The 17,110-nt window shown below is 47.4% G+C and overlaps 1 protein-coding gene across 2 annotated transcripts; it reads right to left on the bottom strand.

Moving 5' to 3' along the window:
- Positions 1 to 7,257: 7,257 nt before the first annotated feature.
- On the bottom strand, positions 7,258 to 8,380 carry LOC145821028 (uncharacterized). 2 transcript variants are annotated; one of them, XM_082917645.1, is made up of 3 exons: positions 8,236 to 8,380; positions 8,056 to 8,154; positions 7,258 to 7,847 (listed from the first exon to the last, which is right to left on the bottom strand). In XM_082917645.1, the coding sequence occupies exons 1-3, from the start codon at positions 8,344 to 8,346 to the stop codon at positions 7,410 to 7,412; spliced, it is 648 nt and encodes a 215-aa protein (XP_082773771.1). In that variant the 5' UTR covers positions 8,347 to 8,380; the 3' UTR covers positions 7,258 to 7,409. The 2 variants fall into 2 exon arrangements, with proteins under 2 accessions (XP_082773771.1, XP_082773770.1); XM_082917644.1 differs by having other exon boundaries at positions 8,056 to 8,380.
- Positions 8,381 to 17,110: the final 8,730 nt, after the last annotated feature.

The raw sequence follows: 17,110 nt of genomic DNA, 5'->3' as shown, positions 1-17,110 counted from the left end.
GCAACCTTTAACCTACTTTTGGGGCGACCGTGGTTGCACCAGGTCAAAGTAGTCTCTTCCACTCTACATCAGATGCTAAAGTACCCCCACGGGAAAGGGGTAGCGATCGTTTTCGGGAATTCATCAATCCATCCGCCGCCGGAAGTGTCTACACCTGTCTTGGAGATTGAGCACGGCACGGAGGATGTGTTTTTATCGGGGTTCACTTTGGCCGAGGCTCAAGTGGTGCAGAATGTCATGACTGTGAATGAGGGCATGTATGTTAGTGCACAATCTATCTACCTCATGAACAAGCTAAAACATACCCCCGGGATGGGATTAGGGAGAAGCGGCCGGAAGGGCGTCTCAGTGTTGGCCGAAGTGCCACACAACCCTCACGCCTTTGGACTGGGTTATCTGCCCACCAAAGAGGACTGGGTGAGAAAAGGAAAAGAAATGGCCGGAAGGGCCAGGGCAAAGAAGGCCGGGAAGCCATTTGAGTTAATGCATAGGCCCATCTGGGGTACCCTAAACGGACGCTTCGTCCGGGAGGGGGAAGATTTTCCATTATGCGGCTTCCCGGAGCCATGGCTAAACGCGGAGGGGACGCGCGTGCCTGGTTTTGAAATCTTCTTCGACATACAATTATCTGGGGATGACGTTGCCGAAGCGCAGACAGACCCACCAACTGAGGTTGAGCAATGTGAAGCAGTGGATCCTGAGGGCACAGAGCTTGAAATGGGGGTAGCACTGGCGAGTCTACTATCAGATCCTCCGATCGGCCAAGAGTGCTTGAGGGATAACTCTTCGGTTTCTGTGATTGGAGATGAAATAGCTGCGGGCTTTCCAGCACCGATCTTGGATGCATCTATCGCACCTTCTCTCATCTGGCAATATGAAGAAGGCTTTTTATCTAGCAGCTCCAGGTCAGGTAGTGAGCCGAAATCTGATTCTACCGAATCTTGTGCGTCGGAATCAGATTCCAGCTCGACTGAGTCTGAGTCCGGTATTCCTGGGGGTGATAACCCGGATGCCACAGTCCTGTCTAGGTCGTCATTTTCATTTTCTTTTGAGTCTGTTGTAACAGAGGAATCTGACGGCTTGGAAATATTTAATGAGAATGATGTGGATGTGGTTTCTGAGTATTTTTCTGTGCCTTTGATTTATTGCTTAAATCAGGATTTTCAAAATTTTGATGAAAACAACGAGGGAGAAATTCCCCCAGTTTTGCAACGATTAATTGATCAAGAGTAGGAAAGATTTGTTAAACCTTTAATGGATGAAATCACTACTGTGAATGTTGGTACTGAGAAGGACCCGCGGCTGGTCCAGATCGGGTCCACGTTGTCTTCAGAGGAACGCGAGCGCTTAGTCGCTTTATTAAAAGATTTCAAAGATGTTTTCGCGTGGTCCTACGAAGACATGCCTGGAATCGATCCTGAGATTGTACAGCACCGGATCCCTCTTGACCCCGAGGCCCGACCTGTCAAACAGAAACTCAGAAGGATTCGCCCGGACTGGGCTCTCAAAATTAAGGAAGAGGTCACCAAGCAAATTGACGTAGGGTTCCTGCTGGTATCTGAATACCCAACTTGGTTGGCCAACATTGTTCCGGTGCCAAAGAAGGATGGCAGAATTCGAGTCTGTGTAGACTTCAGAGATTTGAACAGGGCCAGTCCGAAGGACGACTTCCCCTTGCCGCACATCGATGAATTGGTGGATTTCACGGCAGGACACGCCTTGCTTTCATTTATGGATGGTTTCTCAGGCTATAATCAGATAGTAATGGCACCCGAAGACCGGGAGAAGACTGCGTTCACTACCCCGTGGGGTACATATTGTTATAGAGTGATGCCATTCGGGTTGAAAAATGCTGGAGCTACGTATCAACGGGCAGCAACTACAATATTGCATGATATGATCCATAAAGAGGTCGAGGTGTATGTGGACGACATGATTGTCAAGTCCAAAGATAGAGAGGGCCACTACACCGCCTTACAAAAATTCTTTCAAAGGATCAAAGAGTTTCGGCTGCGACTGAATCCCCAGAAATGCACGTTTGGTGTTACAGCAGGGAAGATGCTAGGGTTTCTGATTACACAAAGGGGCATCGAGGTCGACCCTTCCAAAATCAAGGCCATCTTAGAAATGCCACCACCAAGGACTGAAAAGGAGGTGCAAGGCTTTCTGGGTAAAGTGTAATTCATAAGACGGTTTATTTCTAAATTAACCTTGACTTGTGAACCACTTTTTGGTCTCCTGAAGAAAGGAAAGAAATTCCAATGGGACGGCCGATGTCAAGCAGCTTTTGAGCAGATCAAAGAGTATCTACAGAACCCACCCGTGTTGTCACCACCAGAGCCGGGGAGACCGTTGATATTGTACCTTTCGATAACTGAGACTACCATGGGCTGCATGCTCGTGCAGGAGTCAGAAGATAAAGTGGAAAGAGCCATCTACTATCTGAGCAAAAAGATGCTGGATTACGAGACCCGCTATACACCGCTGGAGAAGGCTTGTTTGGCCTTGGTATGGGCAACCAGGAAGCTGCGGCACTACCTGTTAGCTCACTCTGTAATGTTGGTTTCGCGTTTGGATCCCATCAAATATCTTTTCGAGAAACCAGCACTTACGGGTAGGCTAGCTCGTTGGCTGCTGTTGCTCTCCGAATTTGATTTAAAGTATGTAACGCGCAAGTCAGTAAAAGGGAGAGCGGTAGCGGAGTTCCTTGTCGACCACCCGGTTGAGGGGGATGAAGCGGTTGAGTATCTATTCCCAGATGAAGCCATTCTGCACGTCGAAGATGAAACTTGGACGATGTACTTTGACGGGGCGTCAAACCAGTATGGGTATGGGATAAGGGGGTTGCTGATAGCGCCTGACGATTCTCGTATCCCTTTAGCATTCAAGCTCCAGTTCAAAGTTTCCAACAATGAAACAGAGTATGAGGCATGTATTGCTGGCCTGGAAGCAGCCCTGGAACTAGGGGCAAGACGATTGGACGTCATTGGGAACTCGAACCTTGTTGTGTCTCAAGCAAAAGGAGATTGGAAAGTCAAGGAGGAAAGGATGATAATTTACCACCAAACCTTGGATTTGTTAATTCCTCGATTTGAGAAGCTAAAATTCACCCACCTCGTAAGAGAGAACAACAGGTTTGCAGATTCATTAGCAACTCTATCTTCTATGATAGACATCCCGTCCGGAGTCCGGATGCGTCCAGTCATTATTGGTCAGAAGTTTGCGCCAGCATACGAGTCGATTTCCGCCATAGATGAGGTTCAAGACGGCAACCCCTGGTATTACGACATCTGGAACTTCTTGGAAAATGAGACATATCCACTAGGGGCAAATGACAAAGATAAGAGGGCCATCAGAAGAATGGCTGCTCAGTTCATTATCTGCGGGGGTAAGCTGTACAAAAGGGGTCATCTGGGAATGCATAAGCTCTGTGTAGAAGCTGAAGAGTCGAAACGCCTGATGGAAGCCATCCATGGGGGGGAGTGCGGTGCACACATGAATGGAGTAATGCTGGCCAGAAAGATCCTCAGACAGGGCTACTACTGGTCAACCATAGAGGAGGATTGTATTAGTTTTGTTCGGCGATGCCACAAGTGTCAAATCCATGCAAATCGCATGAACATCCCGCCGTCAAAACTGTACAACATGACTTCGCCATGGCCTTTTTCAGTCTGGGGAATTGATGTGATCGGAGCTGTTACCCCGAAGGGGTCAAACGGGCATGAGTTTATCCTGGTAGCGATAGATTATTTCACAAAGTGGGTCGAGGCCCAATCATACGCGGTGTTGAAGGCGTCGCACGTCGCAAAGTTCATCAGAAACAACATCATCTGTCGCTACGGGGTGCCAAACGAGATAATTTCAGATAATGGTTCCCACTTCAAGAAAGAAGTGGTAGACTTGTTGGAGAAATACAATGTGGCTTTCCATAAGTCATCTACCTACCGGCCGCAAACCAACGGAGCGGTTGAGGCCGCCAACAAGAATATCAAGCATATACTGCAGAAGATGGTGGGAACCTATCGGGATTGGCCAGACAAGCTGCCATTGGCTCTGTGGGGCTACAGGACTTCAATCAGAACTTCTACTGGAGCAACTCCATATTCATTGGTCTATGGAATGGAGGCTGTTCTACCCATTGAGATTGAGGTTCCGTCGTTACGAGTATTGGCTGAATGCCAGATAGCCGAAGCAGATTGACAGCAAAGCAGATTCGAAGAACTCATGCTCTTTGATGAAAGAAGACTGAAAGCACTGTACCACATCCAAGGCTATCAACGCAGAATTGCCCGGGCTTTCAACAAGAAGGTTAAGTCCAGGAATCTGAAAGAAGGAGATTTGGTGCTCAAAGACAACCGAGCTCCCATCCACGACCCAAGGGGCATGTTCAAACCCAATTGGACTGGTCCTTACATTATCAAAGCTATCTGGTCAGGTGGAGCTGTGGTTCTGATGGATCTAGATGGCTTGGAGTTCTCACAACTGATCAATATGGACAAGTTGAAGAAATACTATCCTTGAGAGGCTCGCTAGGCCGAAAACCCGAAAGGGTGACCTAGGCAAAAGTCAGAGCACAAAAAATTAGAAAATATAAAAACTGAGCTCGCAAGGTTGAAAACCCGCAAAGGGCGGCCTTGGCAAAAGTTAGAGCGCAAAAGGAGAGTGAAAATACTCGAGTGAACCTGAGCCTGAACTACGTAAGGCTTGATTCCCATCTTTGGGATACGTAGGCAACTTCACCTTGAAGTTCAGCCATAAACTTTTCCCCGATCAACTCTGTCCATTTTGATCGTCTCAGTCATCTTTATCCATCAGCATTTATCACGATCTCCGGTACAGTGCTGTTCAAACTAGGGGCAACTTTCCGTTGCCGCGACGATGCAAAGTTACTCAGACTAGGGGCAACTTTCCGTTGCTATGAAGTGCCGCATTGTTCTTCAGACTAGGGGCAACTTTCCAGTTGCAGGGATCTGGGGTTGTGCATCTCAGTGACAGATCTTCGGCGTGTCCAGTTCTGATCCACATCGAAAATAGTTTTGAAAAGTTTTAATAAAAGTTGACTTTGTTCAAATCAATCTTTTTACGACTAAGACCATTTTTGGACCAAAAGCGGAAAATTTTCAGTACCACAACTTTCAATTTCATTGATTTCAAAACTGAGTTCTCCTGCTCTTGCATTACAATTGAGGTTGCTTTTTTAGTACATTCATAACAAAAACTTGAAAATGCTAAATAAGCAATAAATTTGGGGCATAGTTGAATCAAGTATCTCTGCGTCCCCTCCTAGAGCTGGACGAAGCATCTGATGCCAAGCTAGGCCCAACCTGCGCCTCCTCGTTGAGCCAATCCAAGCACTCATCGGACAAAGTGCAACTGAAAGTTGAAGCAGGGGCCAGGAGCTCTCTAGTCCTCCATGCTGTGGCATATCGGGCAAGCTGTGCACCCTGGACCGGGAAAGCAGCTGGGTACTCAATCCCCTCCGGTGGGCAGGTCTGATCATGACCAAACTGACGCAGGAACCGGAACGGAAAATAGAATACGCAGTGGGTTAGACCAATCAATTGGATCCCAATCAGCCGAGACATACTATAGCTCATTGCCAGGAGGTTGAGCCAAGGACAACGCCAAGCAATGCCGTCTACGGACAAATTGCACATCCAATCGAACCACCACCTTTCGTCAAGAGCATTGACTAGACGCTGCCGAAAGAAGTAGCCTCGAGCTAAATAGGCCGGGCAAGAATCCACAACCTGCAACTTGTCCATTAACCATACCTAGGGGAGGGATGGAAAATGAGAGAATAAAGAACAGAGAGATGTACGATGAGAAAAAAAAGTAAGACAAGGGTTTTGTGAGAAAAAAAAACCGAGCCTGAGGGTCGAGTGATGTGAGCAAATATATATGTAAGGTTGGGTGGGAAACATTACCTGTAGCAGCAGTGGACTCCCGGCGAACCTAGTCGCCTCCCGGCGATAGACAGAATCTAAGCCCATCAGTGTCTCGGCCAAGGTCATGGCAATACAACTCTTTCCTTCTCTCAAGCCTTGGGCGACTTCAATCAGGCGAATGCTAGCCCCGCCGAAGCCCGAGGAAAGCAGAAAGTGAGACAACAAACATAAGCAGAGGGCGTGTTGCCGGAAACCCTGCCAATAATGGTTGCTGCGGTCACCGGCGTCGAAAAAATGATGGATCAAACCGAGGATGTCCAGTTCCCCACTGCAGATCAGAGATCGAGCGTCATGCGTCGTAAGCCCACACATCCGCCCTAAAGCCTGAGCATGGCCAAAACGGAGCTGGGGCAAGATCACTTCAGAGCATTCAGACTCCATCAAAACCTGAAAATCTTCGAAAGTGGGACACATCTCTTGGCCGCCAAAGCTAAAAACGTGCGTCACTGGGTTCCAGAACCTTGCCGCGGCATGGAGAAAAGGAAGCTGTAGCGGAGTACGGCTCAGCGTGAATAGTGCATTCAAGCCGAAACCCCGGAAATTCAGCTTTTTCGAGCCATCTAGAGAAGAGATCCAAGATGTGACATTTTCTGCGAGAAACGCCTCCATCTTTGTCTAAAACTAAGATGAAATGAATGTTCCCGAAGTTGAGGCTTTTATAGAAGGAAAAACACTATTCACGGGGACACATGTCAAAAACCAGGTGGCTGCAGGACTGAGTGGCCGGCCGGCCACCTTTTCTGGCTGGCCAGCCATTTACTTTTTCAGAAATGGCCGGCCAGCTGTCTCTCTCCACAAAAATGGCCGGCCGGCTCCCAGGGATGGCCGGCAATGCTGCAGTGTATCTCTTTGGCCCTGTTTTACTTCTTCGAGGGGAAGTTTCAAGCATTTCCATGCAACGGGAGAGTCAAAGGCCTTCATCTCCCTCCGTTTCGGATGCGTTCCGGTGCCCAGATCGTCCGAAGTACACTCTGTTATTGCTGAGTTTTGATTATCGAGTTGTAGTTTTGATTATCGAGTTGTTGTTTTGCTTATCGAGTTGTTTGTCGAGCGGACGTGTTTCGTGTTTTTGAGTCATTGCGCTCTGTTCAGGCAATCTTTGTTAAAGTCTTGTTTATTTGCGTTGTCAACGTTGTTGCATTTTGCTTATCGAGTTGTAAACTTCCTAAGGTTCTGTTATATCTTAGTAAGTTGAGTTGCTTAGTTTGTTGCGTCGGTTCACTACCTGACTTGGTGATTACACAATGCACATTCCCATTCAATTTCATTCTTGTGCAAAATAAAATGATGCGATACGATGCTAAAAGTTTAAAATACAAACACCTTTTCAAAAGCTATTTCATTCCATCATGCTTTACAACGAACAAAGGTACAAGTTTTACAAAAAATAAAACTGCCTAACAATGTGCAAAGTGCTACAAACTACTAGCAAAAAGAAAAATAAAGCAGGAAACAACAGCATCAAAGTCCTCGGGAACGGGAACGAGAAGCACTCCTCATCCTCTTCTGCGGGACAACCTCTGCACCATCATCATCATCTGGGTCAGAGCTGTCATCCTCAGGATCCCCCTCAGCCTCACCTCTGTTCCCCGAACCAAAACCGGAGCCCCCCTCCTCAGCAAATGTCTCTGACTGACGATCGATAGCCTCCTCCTCCTCCTCAGCCTCCTCCTCCTCCTCATCAGGCTCCACCTCTACAACGTGAGCCCTGCGTCTGCGGACAGGCCCTCCTCGAGCTCCTCGAAAAGGCCTAGATGGCCCAGCTCCTCGGGAAGGCCGAGATGACCCTGCCCCCTGAAAAGGCCCGGGTGACCCAACTCCCTGAAAAGGCCCAGATGGCCCAGCTCCCCAAGGAGGCCCAGGTGGCCTGGCCTGCGGCTGACCGGACCATGAAGGCATCTGAAAACAAAGAGTTCAATTCAAATACATCAGTCCAAATATATACATCAGATGCAGATACAAGCAAAGGCTACGTGAAGTGGGTGCATGTAAATGCAGTGTCCAAGTGGGGTGTGTGTCAGATGTGCTCTACACAAGTAGTCTATCGATGCAGTAGAAATCAACATGTCATCAGAAGTATGATAAATGCCAGAAAACTGAAGGGTACCTGAATGCCCGCGACAGACAACTGTGCCTCCCTACGCAGGACCATGCCCTCGAGTGTGGCCACCAGTCCAACCACCTCCTCCATGTACCCTCGCGGTGGCTGCAAAAATGAGTTCATAATCATCAGTGAACAAAAAATGTCTAAACATCTGAATGATGAATGAAAAACAGTGGAGCATACCAGCGGTGAGTCAGGATCAATGGCGTATCGATCACTGGGCATCGGAGGCTCTAGCGGGATCGGGGTCGGAGAGATAGCCCCATACTGCCACGCCATCAACTCAGTCGGCATATCTGGCCATCCAGGATGAGGATAAGTCGACGGAACCGGTCTACTCCCACCTCTGGATGTACCAGCCCTGCTAGTAGAAGGGGCGTCTACAGCCCGAGCCTGAGCCTGGCCCGAGGATGACATACCGGCAGGCCTCATCATCGGGATACGAGCTCCCGTCAATGGAGGCATCAAATATATGTGACGGTAAGTGGCGTAGTCCCCCTCCTCAATATATAATAAAGCATCACTACCCAGCATGGCGCCGACTACCTCCGAGTAAGAGAGCCTGTCAGCAGTCCACATACTGACTGGGGGTACTGCGGGAGGATCCTGAGAAAGATACCCCCATACCTGGCGCAGAAAGCGTTCCCCCAGAAACCATGCCCTGCCAACCGGCCCTTCGAGCAGGACCCTATACTGGGAGATGTCCGACCCTCCGGTATACTGAAGTCGGAGACCATCACCCAGGGACACCCAGGGCTGCCATGTGATCTGCGGATGATAAATGCATAAACCAATCAGAAATCGAGAATATGCAGAGCAAATCAAAGATGAAAATGAAAGGAACTGAAAGTTCTGAGGTACCTCTGAATGTCGCATAGTGTCAAAGTACTGTTGCAGGTAAAGGAGGGTCTCTCGAGGTCTCGGCCGGTGCGGGCCCTCGAACACCAGTGAGTATGGGGTCATGGGAACCCCTGCCACCTCCAACTCTGGGGCTAATGATGGAAAGTATACATAGACCTATAGCTGAGAAAAGCAGTGCAGAATGTAAGTACGAAATGCTGAGAGCAAAATACAGACTGTAAAAGTGCGCTGTGAGTGCAATGTACAAGTAATGAAAAGCAGAAATGTAAATCAAGAGGACAGAAAAGTACCTCCCAGGCTCTCCAGTAGCCGCCAAGTAAATCGCCCCGCCCGCGGGAGGTCGCGCTCATATAAAAGTAAAGGGTAGCCAGGCCGGCGCCACCCCAGTCATATCGATGGACCTGTGATAGGTCAACCAGAGCGCTCAGCAGGTATAGCCCGACTGTGTTCCCTCTATCGGCGAACAGGGTAGTCCCGAAGAGGAATATAAGGAAACCACGGGCGTACTGCTCTGTCTCCTCAGGAGTCACAGGCACCATCTCCGCCCGCCGGAAGTGGGAAGAGAACCAAGTGTATCGGACTCTCCCAGAAACCCTGTCAACAGGCGGGCGAGCCCCCAATAGATACATCCAAGCGGCCTCCCACTCGCCCATATCCTCATCATAAGGGATGGACCAACCTCCTATGTCTAAGCCAGTCAACACAGCGAAGTCTAGAGGCGTCATGGTCATGTCCCCGGTAGCAGAGAAATGAAAGGAGTTGGTGGTGTCCCACCATCTCTCTACCAAGGCTGCCATCAGTGTCCTCCTGGCAGGACAACGTGACAACCCGACGCAGATGGGCCCGAATCCTGCCAAGTCTACTAAGTCTCGGACACCCTCCGGGAGCTCAGCGTACCAGTCCCGCGCGATGGTGGAACCATACCCCCGCACACTGCGGGAACTAACCTGCATTCAGAATGAATACATGTGTCAATAATGAAATGAATGGGCTGTGTGCCAATGAGATGAATGGGCTGTCTGCCAATGAGATGAATGGGCTGTGTGCCAATGAGATGAATGGGCTGTGTGCCAATGAGATGAAATGGGCTGTATGCCGATGAAGTGAAATAAGCTACATGCAAATTCTAACCTGGGCTGCGTGTTCAGAAAATTTGAAGTTTGGGCTGCGTGTTCAACTTTCTATCAGTGTGGGCTGCGTGTTCAACTTTCTATCAGTGTGGGCTGCGTGTTCACTATTTAATCTGGGCTGCGTGTTCAGAAAATTTGAAATTTGGGCTGCGTGTTCAACTTTGTATCAGTGTGGGCTGCGTATTCAACTTTCTATCAGTGTGGGCTGCGTGTTCACTATTTAATCTGGGCTGCGTGTTCAGAAAATTTGAAGTTTGGGCTGCGTGTTCAACTTTCTATCAGTGTGGGCTGCGTGTTCACTATTTAATCTGGGCTGCGTGTTCAGAAAATTTGAAGTTTGGGCTGCGTGTTCAACTTTCTATCAGTGTGGGCTGCGTGTTCACTATTTTAATCTGGGCTGCGTGTTCAGAAAAATTTGAAGTTTGGGCTGCGTGTTCAACTTTCAATCAGTGTGGTCTGCGTGTTCACTATTTTAATCTGGGCTGCGTGTTCAGAAAAATTTGAAGTTTGGGCTGCGTGTTCAACTTTCAATCAGTGTGGGTTGCGTGTTCACTATTTTAATCTGGGCTGCGTGTTCAGAAAATTTAAAGTTTGGGCTGCGTGTTCAACTTTCTATCAGTGTGGGCTGCGTGTTCACTATTCAACTGGGCTGCGTGTTCAGAAAATTTGAAGTTTGGGCTGCGTGTTCAACTTTCTATCAGTGTGGGCTGCGTGTTCACTATTTAATCTGGGCTGCGTGTTCAGAAAATTTAAAGTTTGGGCTGCGTGTTCAACTTTCTATCAGTGTGGGCTACGTGTTCACTATTTAATCTGGGCTGCGTGTTTAGAAAATTTGAAGTTTGGGCTGCGTGTTCACTACTCTAACCTGGGCTGCGTGTTCAGAAAATTTAAAGTTTGGGCTGCGTGTTCAAATTTCAACTAGTGTGGGCTGCGTGTTCACTATCTAATCTGGGCTGCGTGTTCAGAAAATTTAAAGTGTGGGCTGTGTGTTCACTTTCGAATTCGGGCTGTGTGTTCGACAAATCAGTGTTTGAGCCGTGTGTTCGCCTCTTAACTAATGTGTATTGTGCGTTCACAATTAATTAATGAGCCGAGTGTTCAGAAATTCGAGTGTTGAAACTACATGTTCAGGATGCAAGCAAAGTACTATGTCATAAGCTAAACTGCGTGTTCAAGCATGGCAAAGGTGCGAAATGTAAGAAAAATACAGAAAATGAAGTAAATACCTCTCGGGCCTCATGAGAGAGGTGATGCTCCGGCTCTCGGAGAAGCAGATCCCCAGGTGCTCGCTCATCAAAGCTAGTAAAGTGACGGAAGACAGCATGAGGGAGGACATGTGCTGGCGGACGGTACCTCCCGGGAATAAAAGGTCGGGTCCTCGGGGGTAGAGTCATGGGATCAAAATCATCTCCGGCACCTGGAAAATCTCCGCCGTGGGGAGAATTACTCGCCATTTTCAGAAGATCTGCAAAGGGAGCAAAAATGAGCGAAAATGAGCCGAAATTGGAAAAAGTCAACAAAAGTCAACTCTCGGGAAATGAAAAAGTCAACAAAAGTCAACTCCCGAGAAAATCTTCCAAATATTGAGACAAACTTACCTCAAGTGGCGAAAATGCGAAAAGAAGCTCCGAAATCAAAATTTAATCGCTTCAAAGTGCTTGAAACCGAATATTTTTGCGAAAACAATTTGCACGGGGCGTTGGAAAACGCGTATGAAACTCAGATCTGGAGAAGAAAGTGTTGTAGGAGGCAAGAAAGGAAGGGATCTCGGCTGCCTTATATAGGCTCAAGGTCTTGGTTGAAGGAGCATAAAGAAAGGGGGTGAAAAGACCAAACTACTCTCGGATTTGGGCATATGGCCGGCCGGCCCTCTTTTCTAGCCGGCCAGCCATTTCCTTTTTGGAAAACTGGCCGGCCAGCCATTTGCTTTATGGAAAACCGGTTGGCCACCTCCCCTTGGGAAGATAAACGGCCGGCCATGTCCCCCACATGCCCACCTAGCTCTCTGCAAATTTTGAGGAAGATCGGAGTTCCCGGGACCTGAAAAAGTTCAAGAAAAGTACACTTCCGGTCGCGAAATTGCTCCGTCGGAACTTCGACTTCGAGATCTGACATATGTCTCATCATCATTCATCGAAATCAAAGTGTATCCTTTTTGAACGAGTTATAGCCTTTCCAGGGAGTGGGTCGGAGGCCGTAATTGAGTTACCTTCGCCGAAACACGCGTTTCCATACTCGTTGTTTCATGACAAACGGACACCCTGATTCATGCTCGTTTCGCACTATCATGCACATAACTTGCATTCTCATGAGCATACCTGCATTAACATGCACATTTCTTGATATTGGCATACCTCTATGTTTGAGCATACGTTGTCACGCATGTTCCACTTTTGCATTGCGATGCATTCACTTACCGGCGCTGCGTGTGTCAAACTTTCGGAATCACATTAAATATATGTTGGTAGCATATTGTACTTGTTGCAATTTCTCTCTTTTGCAGGCACGATATTGTATGTACGGTTCAATTGAGGCTGGTGCGACCAGACGAATCGCGCAGGTATCGTATCTTCTCTGTGTGAGATGTGGCGGGGATTGAATAATCCTCCGCATTTCTTAACTGCATGAAATGTAGTTGTTGCTTTGCATTCTTGCTTAAAACTGTTGCATCTATTTGCGAATACTTGCTTCATTACAGCTTGTTGCATTTGCGTGATCATTGGGTTACCTCCGGCTCTTTGCATTATCATTTGCATTTTGCCCCCTACCTGCGGGCATGCCTGCGGGCACATCTTTGTTTATCTTGCCTGTTTGTCTAAGTCTTCGGCCTTGTCAAAAATGGGTCGTCTCTGGGCTTTGACATTCACTCCCGTCACTTATGACTTTCGAGTTCTGTCAAAGAGGGGCAACTGTAGACACCCCATTTTTGACCGACCTTAAGACTCAGATGTCACTGATTGAGCGCTTGGTGATGTTGCATAATGTGCTCGTTCAGAAGTTTCAGAGTTGCGGCCGTGAGCCCTGCCTCCGGACTTCCGAACCCTCTTTGTGCTTTGCCTCGGTTTGCGAACCAGGCTCAGTTTTCTTTGTTTCTTTTCCTGAGGGGAGGGAGAGGTCCTGTAGACCATCTCTCAATGTCCGTGGGCTACATTTGGTGGCCGTAGGCCATTTTTCCCATTTCGGAGTCCGGTTTCCGGTTTTTCGGGATCTTGGCCGTGTGCCTCGGCTCGGGACCGCCTAACCATCTCCGTTTGCTCTGATTTTTGGCATACTCCTTATTTGCTCCCTTTTGAGGGACACTGGGGTCTGAGAAACCCACTTCGTGGCCGAATGCCACTTTCGGTGCTTAACAGCCCATTTTCGGGACCTCGAACTGCGCGTTTTGGTCCCCGAGCATTCGTTTTGCAACGGTTTTCGTTCATTTTTGGCAGGTACCTCTGTTTTATCACCGGGGAGGTCACTGAAGGGTGGGAGGCCAGCAATTGTTGCAGCAACCAGTTATACATCCTCCGGCGCCCTCCGGCGCCCGTTTTTTCGCAATTCCGGGCTAATGTTGAACACCTTGGGCCCACATTCTTGAATTTTGAACCACATATTTGTGATGTACACACATGGGAGGACCCTAAAAGTTGGTGGCCGGCCATTAATGTTACTTGACCCTTTTGACCCCCTTCTTCCGGGCTAATGTTGAACACCTTGGGCCCACATTCTTAAACTTTGAACCACATATTTGTGATGTACACACATGAGAGGACCCTAAAAGTTGGTGGCCTTCCAGTAATCCCACCTGACCCTTTTGAACCCCTCTTTCCGAGCTAATGTTGAACCCCTTGGACCCACTTTCTTGGACTTTTAACCACAGGGTTGTGTTGTGCACAGATAGGAGGACACCATCAGTTGGTGGCCGGCCACTAAATCTGATTGACCCTTTTGACCCCTAGCCGGCCGGCTAGGGGGTGTGGCCGGCCGGCCACCTGCAGCAAAAGTAACAGGCCGGCCGAGCTCCTTACACTGTGCACTTTACAGCTGTGGAGCTTTATCCCCCAGAAAATATCTTTATCGGGGGGATATTTTGTGGGGGAAAGTTGCTCTCCTTTTCCCCCACCTTTACACCCCCTTTTTGGCCCTTATAACAAGCAAGCTATATCATTTGTTGGGGTTAGGAAAATTGTTCTTCAAGCTTCCATACACAAATCCCTTTCTATACCTCTCATTTCCTTGAAAATTCCTAAGTCCCTAAGCACCATTTCTTCTACACCACCAAGCTCTACCATCACCACTTCATTTCCAGCAACAAGGAAGGCTTGTCAAAGGCTAAAGGAGCTGCAAATTGATCCAAGAAGCAACAAAAGCTTTGATCTTCAAGGGTGAGTAACACTTCTCCTCTTTTGACCCTTTTTCTTGATCCATTTGTAAGCCCCATATGCTTTTTGTTTCAAGCTCCGGCCCTAACTGAAAGGGGCCCTCTTTTGAGCTCATCTTCACTTTTCATTAAGGGCTCAACCCTGTTTGAGCCCTCCATGATGCACTTGCTTCATTGATCCTCTTATATGTCATAATCTTGCATGCTATTTTTGGCCCATGAGCAATCTGTTTTCGAGCATGTTGTAAACTGATATTAGGCTTATTTTGAGCCCCTCTTCAACATTGAAGAAGGGCTCAACACCATTTGGGACTTCCATGTTGTACTTACCTTTATACTCCTCTTTTATTCCCCATTCTTGCATGCAATGGAAGCCTACCATGCTTTTGTTTTTGGCCATTTTACAGTTCTGAAAAAGTGCTTATTTTGGTCCATTCTTCATGTTTCATTTAGGTCCTTTCATGGTTTGGGGCCTCCATATGCCACTTCATGTTATATCTCTCTTTTATTCCCCATTCTTGCATGTTTAGTTAGCCTACCATGCTTTTGTTTTTGGCCATTTTACAGTTCTCGAAATAGTCCTATTTTGGCCCATTCTACATGTTTTATTAAGGGTCTTTGGCTGTTTGGTGATTATTTCGTATACTTCATGTTATAGTACCTTTTGAACCTCAATCTTGTGCTTTTTTTTTTAGCATGTTTGTATATTGATTCGAGGCTTTCCATATACTGTAAATATTCATATTTTTGGTCCCTCTTCAGTGTTGTAGAAGGGAATTTTTCAGTTTGGATTTTTCTTATATCACTTGCTTCATTACCCCTCTTTTGGCCCCTATTCTTGCATGCCATTTTTGCCCTACCTATGCTTGCTGTTTGGCCATGTTTATAACTGTGAAAGTGCCTTTTTTGGGACTGCCTAGCTTCTGTTTTTGCATTACATGTCCATATTGTGCATGCATTGCATAGCTATAGGCCATTTCGGGTGCCTAAATTCGCATTTCGGGACAATTCCATGCATTTGGTGTCATTTCGCCTCATTTCGGGACTGTTTTCCCCATATTTTAGTGCTGAAATTCCATTAGAATGATTGCTATCCATTTCATGTCATTTCATCGCATTCTGCCATTGCCTCGGTTTGCGTGCCCGTGTGCACGCATTTCGAGGCACTTCATTTTTATCCGTCGGCATCCTATGTGAGTGTGGCTGAGGCTCACTCATGTTGGTATAAGCCCACATCATCATTTCATGTCATTGCATCGCATTTTGCCATTGCCTCGGTTTGCGTGCCCGTGTGCACGCATTTCGAGGCACTTCATTTTCATTCACCGGCGTCCTATGTGAGTGTGACTGAGGCTCACTCATGTTGGTATAAGCCCATATCATGTTTTCATGTCATTGCATCGCATTTTATCATTGCCTCGGTTTGCGTGCCCGTTGTAGACACCCCATTTTTGACCGTCCTCAAGACTTGGACGTCACTGTTTGAACACACGGTGATCTTCCATGTTTGTGTTGGTTTGGAGTTCCCGGAGGTCTCGGCTCGCGCGCCTTGCCTCAGGATCCCCGAACTCGACCGTTTAGTGTCTGGTTTTGCACCAAACACTTGCATCTTGCCTTTGAGAGGCAGAGTGGGGCTTGTAGACCATCCCCACCCATCACCGGCAGTGGCTAGATGCCACCGGCTGGTTTTTGCTGCCACCGGCAATATAGTTTGCCGGCCGGCACTCTTTGTTGCCGGTCAGCACTATTTGTTGCCGACCGGCACTCTTTTTGGCCAAGATGGCATTTTTTGCCGGCCGATTGCTGTTCATCTGCTTTTGCAGATATTTTTAGACAGCTGTATAGCTTTTGCTCCCCTCCATACACGTGTATGGAGGGATCTCCCTCTTGCAAAGCTTGTCTTGTAAGCTTTACAAGAGGCATATAGAGAGAAGCTCTCTCTAAGGCAAAGAAGAGGGCTTTTAGACATTTTTGAGGAGAGAAGACAGAGGAGAGCTCTGGTTTTTCCTAGGGTTAGGGTTAGATACACTCACCTATCTCTCTTTTGCTCTCATTTTGCACACTAGGTGTTTTGTGTCTCACTATTGCACACAAACACCTAGTGTTTCACCTTCCTCTTGGAGCTGAGGTTCCAAAGGGTTTGTTTTGAGATTTTGGTGTTGGATTCAAGCTCAAGAAGGCCATTGGAGCACCATTGTTGAAGAGGACTACAAGGGTAAGAAACTAGTCCCTTTTTTCCCCATTTTTGCTTTGATTTTATACCTATCTTAGAGCTGTTTTTGTGATTATTGTATAACATAAAAAAGTTCTATTTTTAGGCCCTCTTTATTGTTTATTAAGAGTGTTTTGTTGTTTGAGGGTTGTTGACCACCCTTAGGCCTCAAAAGGCCTCATTTTGAGCCATTTTGTGCTAGCTCCGGGATTTTGGTGTTGAGGTCTCTTCACCACTGAAATCTTGAGGGATTTCAGGGGTGAAGATGATGCTTTGAAGTCCTAAGAAGGAGAGGGCCACCCCATCTCCTTGTTGTCCTTGAAAAGGACATATTTTGGCCTCTTAAGGAAGCCTATGCTTGAGTGTGTGTTGAGCATATTTGGTTTGTTTTTCATGCTTATATATCCATGATATAACATGATTTCAAGTTGGTTTTGGAACTTCATGCATGTTTAGCATAGTTGCCATGTAATGCCTTATTTGTGCCTTAAC

Source organism: Camellia sinensis, chromosome 3 (genome assembly GCF_055761805.1).
Source record: "Camellia sinensis isolate YWXY chromosome 3, ASM5576180v1, whole genome shotgun sequence".
Taxonomy (NCBI): Eukaryota; Viridiplantae; Streptophyta; class Magnoliopsida; order Ericales; family Theaceae; genus Camellia; species Camellia sinensis.
This window is presented reverse-complemented; position numbering and strand designations above follow the sequence as displayed.

What these genes read in the sequence shown, in the direction of transcription:
- LOC145821028 (XM_082917644.1), bottom strand. Translation starts at nt 8,346, where the DNA reads ATGCCGACTGAGTTGATGGCGTGGCAGTATGGGGCTATCTCTCCGACC. An exon ending in TGTCTGTCGCGGGCATTCAG is followed by an intron (nt 7,848 to 8,055) that starts GTACCCTTCAGT and finishes CTTTGTTTTCAG; the next exon opens with ATGCCTTCATGGTCCGGTCA.